The 20,807-nt window shown below is 41.3% G+C and overlaps 1 protein-coding gene across 4 annotated transcripts in view; it reads left to right on the forward strand.

Moving 5' to 3' along the window:
* Positions 1–20,807, forward strand: part of MAST4 (microtubule associated serine/threonine kinase family member 4) — an 831,319-nt gene that overhangs the window by 510,196 nt on the left and 300,316 nt on the right. The window contains exons 1-2 of one of the 4 annotated variants that reach the window (XM_077462656.1): positions 6,178–6,514; positions 14,103–14,183. The exons of the other annotated variants lie outside the window; for them this stretch is intronic. Of the exons in view, the coding sequence (XP_077318782.1) occupies positions 6,468–6,514; positions 14,103–14,183 (128 nt within the window). The 5' untranslated portion in view covers positions 6,178–6,467. Of the gene's footprint in view, positions 1–6,177; positions 6,515–14,102; positions 14,184–20,807 lie in introns of those variants that run through there. 4 annotated transcript variants of the gene reach the window in all.

The raw sequence follows: 20,807 nt of genomic DNA on the forward strand, positions 1-20,807 counted from the left end.
GTAGATCATCGTTTCCTTGTTGCCAACCCCCAATATTAACATTCGATACTCTATAAATATGGTTTAAATGTATAAATTATTACTATAAAAACTATAGGACTGAGCCATTAAAACTGAAAAGAAGAAAAAGAGCACACAATTTCTGTTCTGTCCCACAGCGACCAGTTGAACTCTTGTTTAATGTTTCCCCAATGGTTTTTGTTAGCTGTTCGTTACAACGCCAGTCTGTGTATTTTCAATTTTCCATTTTATTATAGTGGTAGTAAACTCCTATGTTTATCTTTTACCTACAGGTAAGCTGTAATAAGCCCCTGTGCATAGTGCAGCACAACTAGCAACAAATAAACAGGTGCTACAAGTGAATGTGTTTGATTGTTGGATTGCAACAATTTTTCTTACATTTAATCTTCAAGAGCAAAATATGTTACAAACCAAAAAATAATAAACAGTAAAATTCAATCAAAAATAAAGAAATATAATGAAGTGATAGCTCAACAGTTCATTGTGCTAATAATCAGTTGAGGCCATTTGGAGAGTAGCTGCTGGGCGAGCAGATACGTTCGGTGCATTCTGAAGTTACAGCTTTGTTTAGAGTATATGCCTGTCCTGATCCTCTGTAGTAGGGATCACGACCATTTGGTAAGAAGTAATTCTCTACATGGTGGTGGATTGCACTTTTTGGTTGAAGATACATCTCATCAGTGGATGGACTTTTTCCTGATTTTTGCACGGGTGGATTGACACTCTGTGGTTACTTTTACACAGATCGTTTGCTTTATTTCATTATGGACTAAACTTTGGACAATCTTGTTTAACATAAATGTTTATGATTTTTCATTTTACATTTATACACATATATTGGTTATCCACAGTGAACTGTGGTGGATTCACACACTTTATAGTATATCATTTAGTGCATATCAGCCATTTGCAGTCACTCACATTGTACTTTGAATGGTTTACATTTTTACACGTTTTTAACATGGTTCAATCCCATTCACATTTATAGGTTTTAGAGAGATTCAGATTTTTTCCATAACGTTTTACTATATTGGTGTTGTATAGGAGAATTGCTGCTTCCATTCTATTACAAATTCATAATTTTCAGGCTTTTTGATATCTGTCTTAGCGCAGTTTCTTTTTTCTATAATAATCAGAACAGGATGCTAAGATCTTCCATCTCCATGTAGAGGAATGAAGCAGTGCTCATAAAAAAATTAAAAAAATAAACACTGAGGAAGTCCACACCTAGGAAGACATGCTTCTGGGATTAGGAGCCATACCCTACGCCATCATCCCGCAGTCACTGCCATCCATGCTGAAGCACATAGGGATTATGCTACATGTTTGATACGCCAGCATGGTCATGTGCCTTGTATGGGAGTGTGCTACCTACATGTTTATTGTGATATTAAACTCTGACAAAGAGCACTAGATTACCTTTGTAATTTTTTTTTTATATATCCCTGAATGAGAATATGCAGAACTGAAGGGAGGTGTTGGAAATGAGGAATGGAGCTGAAGCATTCATCTGAGTTCACCCCTATTAGGGGACTGCTTACTTAGACCTGCTGGTGAAACAGGGGTCTAAGTATAAGGTGAGTGGCCATCCAATCACTGGGTGAAGGATTTTTTTATGAGCACTACTTCATTAATCTACACAGAGGTGGAAGATATTTGCATCCTGTTTTGATTATTAGCACGATGAACTGTTCAGCTATCACTTAATTATCTTTCATTATTTTTGATTGAATTCAACTGTTCATTATTTTTTGGTTTGTAACATATTTTGCTCTTGAAGACAGATTGTTGGATTGCTACATTTATTCTTACATTTAGTACCGGTTTACACAGGGGCAGCTTGTCAGCCTGACAAGTCGTGCTCCATTTAGTACAATGGAACCATTCTAATCGGAACAACTCAGGTTGCTCCGACTTAGAAAAAGGTTCCTGTACTACTTGCGGGCGACTTTGGAGCAGCTTTGACTTCTATACAGAAGTCATTTTGCAAGCCGTGCTGAAGTTGCGCTGTACGCGGTGGCTTCAGAGTCAGACGAGAGTCGGGCGACTTTGAAGCCATTCCTGTGTGAACCGGCACTTATACACATTCACTTGTAGCACTTGTTAATTTGTTGCTAGTTGCGCTGCACTATGAAGAGGGGTTTATTCAGATTGAAGTGAGTGAGAACACTTTTGAGTGTCAAAAAGCAACTACATTATTAATATTCACGTTATGTTAGTATATGAATCATTTTTTGATTGTTTTATTTATTTGCACTGATTAAGATTGAGGTTATATAAGCCTAAAATAAGGCTTACATGTAGGAAGGAATACTGGTTGAAGAAGGATTCCCTGTCAGTGGTCACAATGTGGAGCTGGAGGAATCCTTTTTTTTTTGTTACGTTTTTCATAATATGCTGCTGGTATGCGGTACAAACCAGCACACTATGACATGAGCCTGCCGGGTCAGCCATTTTTTTTAACGCAGTTTACTACTGCTTTATGTTTAATCAAGTTTTATTAGAAGAATGCATATAATATATGCCTACAAAACAGAGTTAGGGCAAACAAAGTATGATTCAAAATGAGATAGTGTTACACATCATTAGCAAAGTATATATATATATATATATATATATACTTTATGTATGTACATTATCAAAACCTTTTATGTGGTTTATAGCAAATGGATAATAACAGATACCCTGAAGAAGAAAGGGTATTTGAAAACAAAGGGACCCACCAAACAGTGGCGTAACTAGAACCTTCAGGGCCCCGATGCAAGAAACCATGAAGGGCCCCCCTGAACTCCAGCCAGGGCCCTTCCCTCCGAGTCTGGCGGTGGAACTCCAGGGCATGGTCACAGGTATGACCTTTGTGAGCCCTGTAGTTCCACCACTGGTTGGGGAGAACAGACATCGGACTGAGCGGCAATGCATGGAGCAGGAGAGGGGTACCCTGAGGAGCCGGCCGAGGACACAGGTCATGCGGGGAATGCACAACTAAACAGCAGCCAGTGCGATAGTAGAGCATGGAGCTCTGCTAGTCACCCTCCACCTCCAGCCACCCGTGTGCATGGTGCACTGGTACCCCTAGCTGCCTATGCTGCTGCTGGCCATATGTAGAGGGGGCTGCATGGGCCCTCTGCATCACAGGGCCCGGTTGCGGTCGCGACTGCTGCACCCCCTATAGTTACGCCCCTGCCACCAAAATAACGTAAGATATGGTCTAAAAGGTAATACGTAACATGGTCATTCTTTTAGCAAGAACATAAGGAGAAAACTAGGAAGAAGGAAATAGGAAAGGGTAAGTAAAAACAAAAGTAGAAGGGGAAGCAGAAGGTTTACTACCACTTTAAGTCCCGGGAGCAGACATTTCGGCACAGTGACATGTCATCACATGAATGCACACACCAATCAGAGTGGATACAAACTTGCAACAAGAAATTTCAAACTGGGTATCAATGATGTCTGTCATAATGCACTAGTATGTGGTGCATACCAGCCCAATATGACATGAGCCTGCAGGGGGACCAGTTTTTTCTTTATATATATATATATATATATATATATATATATATATATATATATATATATATATATATATATATACTGTTTACTACCGCTTTAAGTCCCTGGAGCAGACATTACTGCACAGTGACTCATGGCATGAATGCATACACCAATCCGAGTGGATATAAACTTGCAACAAGTAATTTCAAACTGGGTATAAATGAGAAAAAAAAATCGCTGGGGTAGCACTGAGCCTGGAAGATGGCAGAGAAGTTTTCAGGGTGAGCGTGCAGTTTCAGCAATAGATAATAAGAGCCCAGCAGGAGACTGTGAAAGTGAGTGCATACCCCAGTCGGCCACCCCTTATTGCAGTAGATTGCATGCTTCCCTGCAAACCTACCATGTATTAAAAACTAGTATATCTAAGTGTGTCTCCACTCTCCAGCTCTAGAAGGGACTCTTGCCTGCAACTAGGGCTCCACTGCAGTGACACAGGCTCGGGCTTACACAGAATGGCATCAGTAGCATATACACAGAGATCCTCCATGAAACAGAGATCCGCTCTGTTGCACACTTCTGCTTGCCCCTGGTACAAAGGCAAAGCCTGGCTTCCTCCAGCCAGCTCTGTATTAATAGGGAAGGTGGAGTCTGGTGTGCATGACTTTGCTGGGACTCTCATGCAGCCAGAGTCGACAAGAAGGACCCCTGGATCCTCCACCCCAACTTCAGGAGCTGGTAGGGAGTGCAAGACCAGGCACTCCTGCTGAGCTGCAGTCCCATATGCTCCAATAGCTAGTCTAGCTGTCAGAGGAGATGGGAATCTGAACCCAGTAGTTGGAAGGCTACAGCCTGTTCCCGCTGTTTTATAAGTCATGAAAGACTCAAGGGCCCTAAGAATTATAAAATAAAATCCAGTTGGCTGTTTTTCTTTTGCAATTGCAGCAGTAATATTTTCAGTGAAAAGTATCCCACTTATGAAAGGAAACCTGCTTGTGGTTTTGTCTGTGTCTCTACAAAATATTGCTTCTTTGTCCCACATAAAAACTCAATTTTCTTAATCTTATTTATTTTTTATGTAACATCAATTCATTCTGAAAATACCAACCTGGGTAGACCCTTAACCCCTCTGCCAACCTCTTACCATGCATGCAATAGAACTGTTTCATCTTCTGTGATTTTGTGACACATGGCTTGATTTGCCACTGCTGTCGCTCTTCAACATTTCACTCCCTATTTGCATTGAAGTATCAGCTGTTGTATAGGGGATGATGGTAAGTTCTTATAGAGAAGTAATGCATTTATTTTACACTTAACTTAATTAAGCCTGTACTGAGAGGATTTTAGAGGGTGCCATTTCTGACATGCCAGCACAGGAAAACAAGGAGAGAGTAGATTTATTAATATCCTCCCATATTGGAAAAGTCCATCTGCTCCTTTTGCGCGTTTCACTTCATTGAGTACTTGGTTTCTTTCATTGAGCTCCAGATGGAGTGAAACGTGTAAGAGGAGCAGGTGGACTTTTCCTGTATCAGATGATTTTAATAAATGGGCTACTGGCTGTTGAGTACCTCCATCCTTGTGTTTCTTGTGCTATCACTGTTGGTGGATCAGACTGTTCTGGAGCCTGCATCTTTTGATCTGTGGATCGATGGTGGGAGGCTTGCAGCAAAATGGCTGGGATGAGCTACAATCTGAAAATACCAATTTCTGTATTTTTTGGTCTAGAAAGCCAACTTATATTAAGCATGCAAATCATGAAAGGAGAAGTATGGCCAAAGCCTTTAGTGTTTCTTCTCCTATGCAGAACGAACTGAACTCCTGTGACCAATTTTCATTCGACAGAAGGATAAAGTCTGCTGTCTTCTGACATCACTCAGCTAGTCCAGGCGATGGATCGATCCCGACTTAACAGTCTGGATCCACCCAGAAGCTTGGACCAGCAGCTGGCTCAACCTCTCCGCAGAACAGAAAGCTGGTGACTCGACCGACAGTCACTGCTTTCGACTGAGCAGAGGGGAGAACTGAGCAATCAGCTGTGTTTGCTTGCTCAATTCTCAGTTTAAAGGTGGCAGGGGACAGATGCAACATCAAATCGATACTGCATCCACCAAGGAGACTATGGATGTTTTTTTTTTTGTTTTTTTTAGAAACAAACTTCTTTTTTAAGTCAGAGCACCTGATTTGCATACTTTTCCTGGTTAGGGCTTTACAAAGTAGAGAAGCCACTGGATTAACCTGACCATCAGAACATTTGTATTTTCAAAAAGGGAAGTCATTGGCAGCCTCCATATTTTGGCATTACAAGGCTGCTTCAATAAAACATTTAGCAATTCATTCATCGATTATATTTGACAGAATTATTATTTTTTTCATTTCCCTGGAGTTCATCTTGATTATATCACAATATTTTATTGTCAAAATAGATTTTAATCAGATTTCCTATATATTAGGAAATCAAGTTTGTTTACATCTCCTTTGCCTTGGACCATCTCATCCTTCCGAGTCAGCGAATGGTTAATGATTACGTGTTATGAGGTGAACGGCTTTTAATGTGCATTGCAGGTTTTTTTTTTTTCCTGTGTGTTGTCAGTCTTTAGAGGAGACTTCATTTGACAGAGCCGAGGAAAGGAAAAGCCTGGCAGAGAGACGGAGAGCCACTTAATATGCACTGCTCCGATCCTCATTTGCAATTCTGTTAGATTGCATTTTGCTTTGCAGAAATCAGTGCTGCATTCATTCTGTTAACCTGAATATAGCAGCTGACATCTTTTTTTTTATTACAGCTAGAGGTGGAAGGACCCAAACTTACAGAATCCCCCTCTCCCCCACCCCCCCCTTCGGAGAGTGTTAGTCCATTCCTTTATAGTGGCTCATTTTGGCTCTCTGTCAGCGCCAGGATGCTGCCATTGGATGTGTGTCATGCTCTCAGTAGATTGTGATAGAATAGAACAGTCATGAAAGCCCAGCGGGAAAGGCTGCGAATTCCAGGCTTGACCTTGGAGTAAGTATTGTCTCTCTTAAATATTTTGATGCATTCTGCATGTCATTAGCTTTTGTACGACCAATAGCCGTGTAGCCTGTGTTGATAATGACAGCTCAGGAGACCTGCATGCCTTTTCTGTCTGCTGCAGTGGTCTTTCCCATGCAGAGGGTGCTGAGCCCATTCACGGGGGGGTTCGTTTCTGTGCAAGGGGTCTGCCTGGTGTTAGAATGGGGGGGGTCTCAGCATTTTGGCTATTTAATTGCAGATGAAAAGGTGATTGTAGGCCGTGATGTGTTGTGTATATTCCACTCTCCACCTTCTCCACCCCCTCCCCCTTCAGTGTTTGTCCCAGCACTGCCTTTCAGATAAGGCCTGTGTGTGTCTCCGGAATAATGAGCAGCCACCAGCACACGTTAAAGCATCACTGAACGGCTCTTCGTGAAAATGTATTGGCCGTAATCAATTTTTAATGTGCCAGCGTGAGCAGTGATGGGCATTTTTAGGGGATATGCATTAATATAGCATTTGTTTACAAATCCACAGTCTGCGTGTAACATTGCGTGTCCTTGTTTGTCGTAGTGATGTGTATATGTATCTTTGTCTGTGCTTATGTCTTGTTTTCTGTACCCGTCAGATAGCTTTGTGCATAATATTTCATTTGTCTAAATGTGTTCATATGTAATCATTCCTGTCTGCTGCATCAGGAACAATTTGTTCTGGTCCTTGTCTGCAGATGATCATGAAGCTGTTGTACCTTTTTTTTTTTTTTTAAGGCAGTAAACTCGCATATGACCATTTACAAGAGAATCATATTTTCTGATGTAATACATCTCAAAAATAGTTTTAGAAAGTAATTATACTGCAGGACTGTCACCTATTTAAAATAAATGTCTCTCCAGGGTTAATAATATAACTCTATAGTTTTCATTTTACTTTTTGTGTTGCCCAACTAATCTCCCCACCCTGATCATATCTGGAAGCGCGATTAATCCAATCTAACTTTTCTTTTGTGGTGGTAAACTTTTTCTTTTAGCTGTATCCAAGTCGTCATTTACATGATTGGTGTCGTGGTAACCGCTAGAACTTTTAGGCCATACCTCTAATAAGACGTACTTACAGATAGTGTAAATATCTCCTAAATGCACCGTTTAGGAAATATTTACTGTACATGCAGCAAGTGACAACATTGGCGCATGAGCTCTGAAGGAATGTGCGGGAGTGATGTCATTGCGGCTCTGGCCATTCACAAGGGCTGGAGTCTGCGAACTAGGGGTGGACCGATATTGTTTTTTCAGAGCCGATGCCAATTTTTTGACGCCTTTCAGGCCAATATCAGGTGCCGATATTCTGTACATCACTGTTATCTGCCACCCAGATGCAGCATGTCACTTGCCACCCAGATGCAGCATGTTGCTTGCCATTGTCACCCAGATGCAGCCTGTCACCTGCCACCCAGATGCAGCCTGTCACCTGCCACCCAGATGCAGCCTGTCACCTGCCACCCAGATGCAGCCTGTCACCTGGCACCCAGATGCAGCCTGTCACCTGGCACCCAGATGCAGCCTGTCACCTGGCACCCAGATGCAGCCTGTCACCTGGCACCCAGATGCAGCCTGTCACCTGGCACCCAGATGCAGCCTGTCACCTGGCACCCAGATGCAGCGTGTCACCTGGCACCCAGATGCAGCGTGTCACCTGGCACCCAGATGCAGCCTGCCAGTGTTACCTGCCACCGTCACCTGGCACCCAGATGCAGCGTGTCACCTGGCACCCAGATGCAGCGTGTCACCTGGCACCCAGATGCAGCGTGTCACCTGGCACCCAGATGCAGCGTGTCACCTGGCACCCAGATGCAGCGTGTCACCTGGCACCCAGATGCAACGTGTCACCTGCCACCATCACTTGTCACTACTTACACTACATCTGGCAGCCTTTCCCAAGCAGCGTCTGAGCAGGTAAATTTCCACATGCAGGCGAGCGGTGAGAGATGACGCAACTATCTCTCTGCTCGCCCGCTGCTGCAGCTCTGTCAAGATCAGCCTTCGAAGCCCTGCTGTAGAGGCGGCAAAGCACTTATGCAAGGCGGTCAGTAAAAGATGTCGTCATCTCCCTGCTGCAGCAAGTGCCGTGCGGGGACAGGCAGAAGAGGTCTGACCAATATCGGCAATATTGGTACATTTTTGAGCGATACCGATAATTTGAAAAATGTGAATATCCACCGCGCCGATAATCGGTTGACCCCTACTGTGAAACCCGGATGCAAGATGGGTGAAGATGAGAGCCCCTGCAGCGCTGACATCTTGGCTCTGGAGGGCTTCATTTTAAGGTAAGTTTAACATAATGTGCTAGTATGCGATGCAAACTAGCAGATTATGACATTACCTTGCAGGTACAAAAAAAAAAGGATCCAGCGGTTTACAACCGCTTTGAGAGATGCATGTTCACCCAAATGTAAAAACAAACCTGCAAAAAGAACAGTGTATATATTTATCTTTCCAGTGGCCCATTTGTTTAAAAGCTGCCACTTCACTACTTACCTTCCTCTGCAAGGACAACTGATTATATGGGTCGAATACCTGTTTCCCCGACGCTTGCTGTGGTTTCTTATGTGGTCTCATATGTCCGATAATGAGGTACAGGCTATCAGGAGAAACCACAGGAAATGGTGGGGGAGCCAGGTTCTTTACACACTCAGTGTGAATACTTCACAAAAAGTAAGTGTATGTTGTTGCCCCTTTTCAGGTTTTTTTTTCTCCTTTTTTTTTACATTTAGGTCACCTTGTGTTGCAGTCACTTTAAACCCAAACTCCAGCCAAGCAAATGTGTATAGCATTGGTTAGAATTGGGCTTGCACCGATGCCGTTTTTTCTTTTTGTTTTTTACCGGCGAGGTCGGGTACTGATGCTTTCAGGCCAGTACCAATACCTTTGTTATGCGATCTGAGCTTATACAAAATAAATTGGTTCAAATCAAACTGCAAAGAATATCATGTGATTTGAACAGGAATGCAGTGTGATTCCTAACAGTCAAATGCGGTTTCCCCCACCGCTCATGTGTGATTCTAGTATAGAAAGACAGGGAAGCGCCATCTAAGAAGTGCAGCAATGGACAAACAGTTTATTAAAAATGTTATGTTATCACAACTCACATGATAAAAGTATGTGATATTTCTTGCATGTCATATCTAAAACCACGACCGCTTGCAGTGCTCTCAGGGCTGAATGAGATGTAGGAAGTTAGGGGATCCATGTGGGTAGAGGTGCGGCAGTGATGTCCGCTTGTGGGCGGACTGCCTATGCATCTCCTCCAGACCTGTGAGCACCACAAGTGGCCCTGGTTTTGGATTTGACATGCAAGATATATTATGTTCTTTTAACGTGAGTTGTGATTTTTAAATTTTTTAATGAACTGTTTGCACATTGCTGCACTTCTTAGATGACTCTTCCCTGTCTTTCTATACTGGAATCACACAGGAGCATGGGGAAAAACCATATGCGATTTGGACAGGAATAGCACCGCATTACTGTTCAAATCGCATGAGATGCTTTGCAGTGCAATTTGAGGACATTCATTTTCTATGGGCTCAAATCACACCACAAAGTTATCGGTATTGGGAGCATTTGCACGAATACGAGTACTCTGTGTTGGTGTATCCCTAGTTAGAATTGGAAAGGGCTAACCGCACTTCCTGTCTGGTGACAATACAGCTCCAGTGGGGGCCAACATGGCAATAAAAATCTGCCGGAAGTTACAACCCTTCCATAGTCAATAGGGGTTCTAACTCCCATGTGCTCTTTTCAAAACTAAAAAAAGTTTTGGTTGGAGGTTTTTTTTTTTTTTGTTTTTTTTTTAGGGCTGGTCACACCACAATTTCTGCGTTCCAGATGTGTTTCTGCATGCGCCTTTTTTCATACATTTTTGATGCATTGCAGTGCCCTCCCTCCCTCCCTTTTTTTTTTTTTTCTTCATCTCAATTGAGGACAGTTAGACGTGCATTTTTTCCATGCAATTTGCTGCATTCCATACAGAGAAGAATGCAACATGTTCAACTTTTGTTGACTGCACTGGTGCAAACTAGGGCCATTGGAATCCATGTTAAACACTGTCCACGTTGTTTTGATGCAGAATACAAATACACTGGACTGCGTCTTGTGTGACCCAGCATTGAAGTTTTTAAAGAAAATATTAAATATAATTTAGTTGTCATAGGGCAAATTTATTTTGCTATTCCTGTTGATAAATGGGGATTCCCAAAGTTTATGAAATGATTGTGTTGGTATGTTTCTCAGTGTTTCATCATTTATAGTTATACCCTATGGGGAGGGCCAATTATATCTTTGTGAGGATGTCTGTAAAAGAAATTAGGTGAATTTGTCAATGTTGTTGTCATCTCATGTGGTCTGATCCCACCAATTTTTTTTGTTTGTGTCAAGTTATGAGCATACAATTTCATCTTCAATTTTTCAACTTTTTATCCACTTTTATCCTTTTTCTATCTGAGCAGCAGGTTGCACCAGACAGAACCCTCTGAGTTTTTTCATCTTAATCTTTTTGACGCAACGTTTAGGTAGAACCTCTTTTCCAGTTATGAAATGAGCACAACAATAGGCACAATTATTAGGCTAGTCTTAGACCCCTTTCACATGGGTGGACCAATCGGGTCCACCTGTCAGTTTCTTAGGCTGGGCCCATCCATTAACCTCAAAATCTGACCCATCCATTGCCCTTTATGGAACAGCGGGTTTCAATGGACATGTGTCCGTTCACATCCACCGACATCCAATCCTATTTGCTAAAAACAGACAGATGGGGATCGGATGGCCTTTCCGTTTACATTCAACTGTTCATAAAGGACAGCGGGTTGTGTTTTCTCTTATGCAGAGTGGACACAGACAAGCTATTTTCCTGCTCAGCGAGGATCAGCGGACAGGTTCCCCACTGAACGGGCACACTCCTGGTGGAGTCTGCCCCATGTGAAAGGGGCCTTAAAAAGAAAAAAATCTGCACTTATGTTTCTGCTTACTATATTTCCAGTTTACTTTTTCAAATGAACTCTATTGTGAGATTGCAGTAATTTTTTTAATGATCCCCTTGCCTTATCCGATAAAGAGGGGGAAATAATTATTTGATCCCCTGCAGATTTTGTTAGTTTGCCCACTTACAAAGAAATCAAGAGTCTCTCATTTTTATCATAGGTGCATTTTAAATCACAGTGACAGAATATCAACCACAAATCCAGAAAAAACACATGCTATAAATTAAGTTGCAGTTCAGTGAGTAAAATAAGTATTTGATCCCCAAAAGCAAAATGTGACTCGTCGTGACAATGACCCAAAACATACCGCCAGGGAATGGCTCAAGTAGAACATTAAGGTCATGGAGTGGCCTAGCCAGTCTCCAGACCTTAATCCTATATACAATTTATCGAGGGAGCTGAAACTTCGATTTGCCAGGTGACGGCCAAGAAACCTTAAGGATTTAGAGAAGATCTGTAAAGAAGAGTGGACCAAAATCCCTCCTGAGATGTGTGCAAACCTGGTCACCAACTACAAGAAATGTCTTACCTCTGCTTGCCAACAAGGGTTTCTCCACTAAGTACTAAGTCATGTTTTGCTTGGGGATCAAATATTTATTTTACTCACTGAACTGCAACTCAATTTCTAATATTTGTATCAAGTGTTTTTTTTTTTTTTCCTTGATTTTTGGTTGATATTATGTCTTTACCATTTAAAATACACCTGTGATACAAATTATAGACCCTTCATTTGTTTGTAAGAGGGCAAACCAACATTATATACAGGGGATCAAATAGTTATTTCCCTCACTGTATGGTATGTCAAGGGCCAAACTGATTCTGCCTTTCTAGGACTGTGTAAAGAGAATCTCCCAGTATGGAAATATGGGGACTGCCATTGCTGACTTGGCTTTGCAGGTGCAAGCATTTGAGCCATCAGCCTTATTCTTCCTTCACATATAGTGTCAGACCCAAAGCAAGCATGCAACTAATGAAGTGTCAAGATAAGTACCGTAATATGAACATACTTGTTCTAGGTCAGTAACTCATCAAGCTTTCAAGGAAGGAAAAGGACAAAGATGAGAAGTTCCAAGTTTTCTATCATGACATGTACTTTTGCAGCATAACATAAAGTCCCAGAATGCATTGCTTTGGTAACTGTGTACACACGCTAAAAGACCAGCCACACTTTGCTGTGCAAAAAAGGACAAAAGAACGACTGTCGTAGTCACTGGGGGGGAAAAGGCCATAGAAAATTTTATTTTTACAGGCAAAAGTGGACAAGTAGGGAATTGAATCAGATGTTGGAAAAATGAAGAGATAAAGATATACATCTTACTGGTGAAAATGTAGAATATTTACAAAATGCTGCAATAACACTTTTTCTGTTGTGTCAAAAGACCTGTTGAGCCTCGGGGTTGCCACTATGGTGGCACAAAGTGCATGTTACTTTAACAGTATGGCACTGATGTAACTACCAAAGCTTCACATCTGTTTGTTTTCTCATCCATATACTTGTTTCTAAGACTTTTTGTGACCATTGTTCTGTGTCTTGTTTTATCTCATGTTTCTTGGAAGGACGGTTTGCTTCTGGAGAACTACTTAAATCTTTAGGACAAAACTTTGCTACGTGGTATCATTAAACTTGTCACTGGTACACTTGGCAATATAGTAAATGAACAGGATTTTGGCCTTTTGTTAAAGTTAGAAATCCAATATTTTGTCTCGAAAAAATAGAAATAAAGGTTCTTACTTAAAGTAGCTAAAGAACTAAAGTCGTTCTCCAGGAGCAATTTCCGGTAATGCACAGAATCCTTGCAAAATGTCCTAGTTTGGCTGTCTCCAACTATGCAAGGCCCATGGCCCCCTCTTCATTTCAGCCTCTGCTATCTCCTTGGCCTGGCCCAGAAGTCATTCAACATCAGGTTTAGCTCAGTTTTTAGCCCTAAGAGTTATAAGATAACATTTTTTCCCTCATGCTATTGAGTAATTATCCCTTCTTATAATTTATGCTGTGTAGGTGTCCTAGGTGTATTCTGAGCCCAGTTTAAAATTAATCCAAAAACACAAGATAACGTAGTAACTACAATTTAATTTTAGTCAATGTTTAAAAAATGTAAGACCAAATAATATTATGTTTGAAAATTAGGATTTTCTTTGCCTGTTCTGTTGGTTAAGAGGATTGTCCAGTCACCTATGTTCAGATAAGTTGTTGGCTCCAAAACAAGTATCTTTTTGATAAAGTAGCTGTCCCCCAGGAGCTTCCATCCCTCACATGTTTACGTCATATCTGTAATGGCACCGAATTGTGTTTACCTGAGTTGTGTCCTGGTTCTTGCTGTATGTGCGTCCGCATGTTCCATGGTCATTGTCCCCTACTGTTAGGAATGGGGTGCCCACTGTGTGAAAGGTATGATTCCTTCTCGATTGGGACTAGAGAATACTACTATTAAAGGTCTGTTTAGAAGTTATTTATTGATAATTTATCAAACCTGAGCTCTTTGCTAGAATCTGTGCAGCATGCTTGTATTATATTCACTTCATTTGCTTCGGATTGCTTTGCTCACTGCTAGTGACATTTTAACTTTGCAGTCTCACCCCTCGGAGCTTGAGTCCAACCCCAACAAGCCCCTGCAGTCCTTGTAGCCCATTGTATGCTTTCCATTTCTGGAGGTAAGGAAAACTTCACTTTTGCTTCACTCTGCCTTTTCATAAAAATGTTTTTATTAGGTTATAATTTGCTGGGTTGTAACAAATTAAAGCCTAGCTCCAACCTTCTGACATATTTTAGCCACAATAGGGTTGATTTACTAGAACTGGAGGGTGCAATATCAGGTGCAACTTAATTGAACAAGCTGAAGTGAGAAGCTGATTGGCTACCATGCACAGCTGCACCAGATTTTGCACTCTCCAGTTCTAGTAAATCAACCCCAATGCCTATCCTAATGCCTCGTACACACGTTCCGATTATCGGACCACAAAAGTCGCTTTCGGACAGATCGTGCGATAATCTGATCGTTAGTACGCAGCTTTCGACAGCCGATCGCGACAGTCTGTCCAACCAAATCCGAAGGGACAAACAGGAAAACTTTGGTCGGATGACAGCCCGTCGTACGACAATCGTATAGCCAGTACAGTATGCGTCCGATAAATGTCATTCGACAAACACCACGCATGATCGGAAACACGAAAATAAACCAGAAGGACACACAGGTCACACGTATTTGACATCATTTAAAATACGTAGCTACGCACGACGGAAGATTGTTCCAGAATCGTATGACAAAAATCTTACACACATTTTGCACTGTTGTATTCGATCTTAGTTGTATGCAACAAAATGTGAACGATCGGTCGTACGATAATCGGAACGTGTGTATGAGGCATAAGAGATTATTTCAGTATCTTGACATTCTAGAGAAGTGTGCATACCGTATGTATGTTTTTTTTTTTTAATGGGTGATGCCACTTTTCCTGTGGGCACAGCTGTTGCTTTCAGGGCCCATACAAACATAAAAACAATATAAATGATAAATGTAGACAAATTTAAGAAATTCACTGCCCTCAAATGGAATATGTCAGACAAGGGTGTCAGGCTTGGTGGAGTATGAAGAAGTTCCTTTCAGTGCAGTGTACAGGTATAATACTTTTTGATGTGAAGGGTTCTTGGACCATCAGTCAAATATTTTTTTTTTTTTTGGTGCCCAAAGCTCTGTATAATTTGTATAAGTCCTTAGCATGGTGGCTTAGAAACCACTTTTATTTTCTTAAAATGCTTACATTCTTAAAGTGCACCCGTGCTTAGACTATATACTGTACATTAAGTTATTTATATATTCTTAACAAGCAGTAAAAATAAACTTTAAATGCAGCCTTCGCAAACTTCTCTAGCTAGTTGTTTTATAAAGGTGTTCATTCTCTTAGCTCCTCAAAGCACAGTCTTGTTTCAGTCAGTTTCTTACAGCTTAGGCTCTGTTCACATCTAGGCGTTGCTATTTTACAAGCGTTTTTTGGGTGTTTTTGCAGCATATTTGTACAGGCCTTTTGAAGTTCAAAAGGTCACCAATGTAAAAGCAGTAAAGCGTCTGTAATCTGACAAACAAAAAGAACCTCATGTACTTTTTTGAGCGAAGGGCGTTTTGCTTTAGGCGACACAACGCTCAGATTTGAACAGGGATCATTGAAATGAATGGGATTTGTCTTGTTGGGCATTTTTAGAGCTGAGGCTTAGAGCAGAAAAATGCCCAAAAACACCTAGACCTCATACACATGGTACAAAAATCAGAAGGGAAAAGTCTTAAGACAAACTGTCCGCAGATTTTCATATCATTAGTGCTTTCGACAGCCGATTTGACTTTTTCATCAGACAAAAGCTGGATGTACAGGCTATAAAATTTTTGTTGGATGTAAACTCAACATCTGATTTTTAGATGGTCAGTACAGAAATCATCACTCAAAAGTCGAAAGTACAAACACGCATTTCCGGGATCGAGGAACGCTCTGGAAGTGTTTGGTCATAACATTCGTTACGCGGCAGCTGAATGTTGAAATGCAGCATACATTCTCATCTTCTTTAATGGGATAATAATGAAGCGGCTTTGCTGGTGATAACTGATGTAGTTATGCCAAACATATTTTAAAAGGCATTGGTTTTGTACGATTTGAAAATCGCCAATCAGCGCTCATCAAACTTCTACTAATACAGAATTAGCATAAGGAGCCCAAAGGGTGGCACTTGAGAAATGAGCTTCCTCTTTATACTGTCATTGTCACCACGTTTGTGTTTGTCAAATGACAATTTGCAGATAGTTACATATAGTTACATGGTGAGGTTGAAAAAAGACACAAGTCCATCAAGTCCAACCTATGTGTGTGATTATATGTCAGTATTACCTTGTATATCCCTGTATGTTGTGGTCATTCAGGTGCTTATCTAATAGTTTCTTGAAACTATTGATGCCCCTCGCTAAGGCCACCACCCTCCCTTTCGTGAAATAGTTTTATCCCTATTGTGGGGTCACCAGTACAGTATTTGTAAATTTAACTCATATCCCCTCTCAAGCGTCTCTTCTCCAGAGTGAATACGTTCAGTGCTCGCGACCTTTCCTCATAACTAATATAGTCCAGACCATTTATTAGCTTTGTTGCCCTTCTTTGTACTCGCTCCAGTTCCAGTACATCCTTCCTGGGGACTGGTGTCCAGAACTGGACAGCATACTCCAGGTGCAGCCGGACCAGAGTCTTGTAGAGTGGGAGAGTTATTTTATCTCTGGAATTAATCCCCTTTTTAATGCATGCCAATATTCTGTTTGCGTTGTTAGCAGCTGCTTGGCATTGCATGCCATTGCTGAGCCTATCATCTACTAGGACCCCCAGGTCCTTTTCCATCCTAGATTCCCCCAGAGGTTCTCCTCCTAGTGTATAGATTGCATTCATTTTTTTGCCACCCAAATGCATTATTTTACATTTTTCTACATTGAACCTCATTTGCCATGTAGTTGCCCACCCCATTCATTTGTTCAGATCTTTTTGCAAAGTTTCCACATCCTGCAGAGAAATTATTGCCCTGCTTAGCTTAGTATCATTCGCAAATACAGAGATTGAACTGTTTACCCCATCCTCCAGGTCGTTTATGAACAAATTAAACAGGATTGGTCTCAGCACCCCACTACCCACCCCTGACCATTCCGAGTACTCCCATTGATCACCACCCTCTGAACTCGCCCTTGTAGCCAGGTTTCAATCCATGTACTCACCCTATGGTCCATGCCAACAGACCTTATTTTGTACAGTAAATGTTTATGGGGAACTGTGTCAAATGCTTTTGCAAAATCCAGATATACCACATCTATGGGCCTTCCTTTATCTAGATGGCAACTCACCTCCTCATAGAAGGTTAATAGATTGGTTTGGCAAGAACGATTCTTCATGAATCCATTCTGATTACTGCTAATGATACCGTTCTCATTACTAAAATCTTGTATATTGTCCGTTATCATCCCCTCCAAGAGTTTACATACTATTGAAGTTAGTCTAACTGTTCTGTAATTCCCAGGGATGTATTTTGGGCCCTTTTTAAATATTGGTGCTACATTGGCTTTTCTCTATCAGCTGGTACCATTCCAGTCAGTAGACTGTCAGTAAAAAGTAGGAACAATGGCCTGGCAATTACTTGACGGAGTTCCCTAAGTACTCTGGGGTGCAGGCCATCTGGTCCCAGTGATTTATGGATGCTAAGTTTCCCAAGTATAATTTTAATTCTGTCCTCTGTTAACCATGAAGGTGCTTCCTGTGACATGTCATGAGCATGAACACTGCAGTTTTGGTTACTAAAGCCCCCCCCGATTCCCTCGTGAAGAATGAGTAGAAGAATACATTCAGTACTTTCGCCATCTCCTCATTCTTTGTAACCACATGTTCTTCCTCATTCTTTATGGGGCCAATATGGTCTGTCCTCCCTTTTTTACTGTTTACTGTTTGTCTAGCATAGTTTGTATGTTAGACAAAATCCTGCACACGCGGTTTTGACAAAAATCTCGGTCGTCCAACAATCTAACCGTGTGTACGAGGCCTTGGGGTGTGCTCACACTGGCAGTTTCAAAGCATTTTACTCCCTTGCTCTAGTTTGTTTGTGTAGTGTGTGTGCTGCAAACACTGTCTGGGAACCAATAAGAATACTGTGCCTGGGACGGCTTGGAAGATGTGATCCCAGGCAGAGTTCAAAGCGGTCCTTTAAATTTTGCTTTAGTTCATGTAGGGTGCCTGGGAATGTGCTCCTTCAACCCTTTCACTGCCAGGCCTGTATGTCGTATGGACCTACAAAAGTGCCTGCAGGTGGCCTGGTCTGTACGGTGTATGGACCTAATTTCTCCCTCCCCTATAAGCTCATGGTCACTTCAATGACCATAAACGTATAACAGAACTGTTCAGCAGAGACTGCTGAACAATTCTATAACTCTGAGTGGATTACAACCTGCTGATCAGAGTTATTGACCTCAAATGTGTGGTTATACACCTGTATCTACCCTTTATTGCTGGTGTTCTCTAATACAGGCATCTGCAGGAGTTAAAATGGGTTTTGTGTGCCTTCTCTATACACCTGAAGATACGACTTATTGCTGGTGTTGTCTGTTGCATATCTTGCATCTTAACCTTTAAAATTATCACTTTTGATTTCAAGCATTCGAGTCCCATAGACTTTAATAGGGTTCTAAAGTTCGTACGAATTTTAGGTCCGTTCGAAGGTTCTGGTGCGAACCAAACTGGGGGGGGGGGGGGGGTGTTTGGCATCCCTAGTGGATAGGTGGGGGTCCGTGGGAAAAGTAAAAGCCATGATCTTCTTGTTAAATAATTACAAACCTGGATAGGCAATGGTATATTGGAATGGCTTCTGCGTAAAAACCTATTATAGGTATATACAGCTTCACCTGTGAACTGGTCTCTGATTTTCAGTATGTTTCAACAGTTTTTAGACCTTTCCATGAAGATTTCTTATGAGGACATAGTAACAGATGGCTGGTGGTTTTCCAGTCATTCACTGTGATTTAACTAGATTCGTGCCTCTCCATAGTTTTCTAACTTTAGATGATTCTTACTGTGATAAATATGTTATTTATGACTCATCTCTGGTCTACAAAAGAAGCTGACACTGCTTTCAAAACCATGTAATGGGAATGGCAGACTAATCTCCTGTTGCTCGAATAATAATTCTTATGTTATGGTAATGTGGGTTTTATTTGACTAAGAATATGTGTGCATAGCAGAAGAGTCTTTATATACAATATTGTATGTATTGAGTGATGGTAATTATTGTGTAATCTGAATGCATGGAGAATGGTTTAAAAGGAATTTGTAACGTGAATTAAAGTATACCTGTTTTGAAAGAAATATGGCAGCTACCGTTGCTGAGCTCACCTTGTGAAAATGCTAGTTGCCTGGCAGTCATGCTAATTCTTTCTTCAGCAGTTTGAGTCACTGACCCAGAACAATTAAACAGAAGGACTTGTGACATTTTACTGAATTTCCTGTTCTGTGTACTTGTTCCATGATACAGACTGGTGGGTTATTGTAAAAATCAGCTTGTTTAGCCAGAACAAGGTCAGCCTTGTATTTGTATTTTGGTGGGTTTATTTTAAAGTGCATCTAAACCCAAAAATGAAGAGTAATTTTATTAGGCTTTTTTTTCTTTTTCATCTGGTAATCTGAGGAACAATGCACTGGGTGACTAAGCTTACTCCTTCACTGTCTATGGAGGCAGCCATGATTGTCACTCAGACTAGATATCAGCATGTATGCCTGTGTTTCTCCATTGCATGGGTGGTGGACGGGAATTGGCAGTTTACAAAAGAAAGAAAAGTTAGCATTTTCTTTCAGTTCAGCTCACAGGAAGTGATGAGGTCGGTTCATTTCTACAAATATCAACATGTATTTAATTACTTTAAACTGGTGATGTCCCTTTAACTGCATTTACTTTTTGTAGTAATCACTAATGAAAAGCAATAACAAGAAAAATGTTTAAATTATTCTAATCTAGGGTTTAGGGGGCATTTACACCCAGGGCCTTTGGCTTTCAAAATTACCAGCACAACAGCATGAACATCATCATATTCTTATGTATTACTGCCATTTCTATTAGCACTTTACAGTCTAGCTACATCTAAATGGCAGTGCCCCTTTGCCATCGTAATGGTTTTCTTGCATTTGAGCATTTAAGCAGAATGAAGAGCACCTGGACCAGATGGCTTACAATCGCGTGTCCTGCTAAAAGAGCTCTGTCATTTCAAAGCCATTGTTTCTAATTTCTAGGGACTCCTTAATGACTGGCATAGTACAATGGATTGGTTTAGGGCCAATGTGGTGCCTATACGGTATTTAAAAAAGGGGTCAAGTCTTTACCAAGTAACTACAGATGTGTTAGTTTAACTTCTATTGGGAAAATACTGGAGAGTTTAATGAAGACTACATTAGATGAGTTTTTACTAGGAAAAAATTTTTAACCACTTGCTGCCCGCCATATAACAAAATGACGTCGGCAAAGTGGTTGCGATATCCTGACCGGATGTCATATGATGTCTTTCAGGATATCAAGCCGCTGCGCCCCTGGGGCATGTATCGCAGCAATCGTTGGGGCATGTCAGCCTGACACACCGCAACTACGATCTAGTTAGAGTCTCTGACAGAGACTCTTTACCACGTGATCAACCGCATCCAATCACGGCTGATCACCATGTAAACAGGAAAAGCCGCTGATCGGCTTTTCCTCACTTGCATCTGACAGACACGAGTAGAGGAGAACCG

This window comes from Lithobates pipiens, unplaced genomic scaffold (assembly GCF_037356315.1).
Source record: "Lithobates pipiens isolate NorthernLeopardFrog02 unplaced genomic scaffold, aLitPip1_a1.2 Scaffold_3, whole genome shotgun sequence".
NCBI classification, from domain to species: Eukaryota; Metazoa; Chordata; class Amphibia; order Anura; family Ranidae; genus Lithobates; species Lithobates pipiens.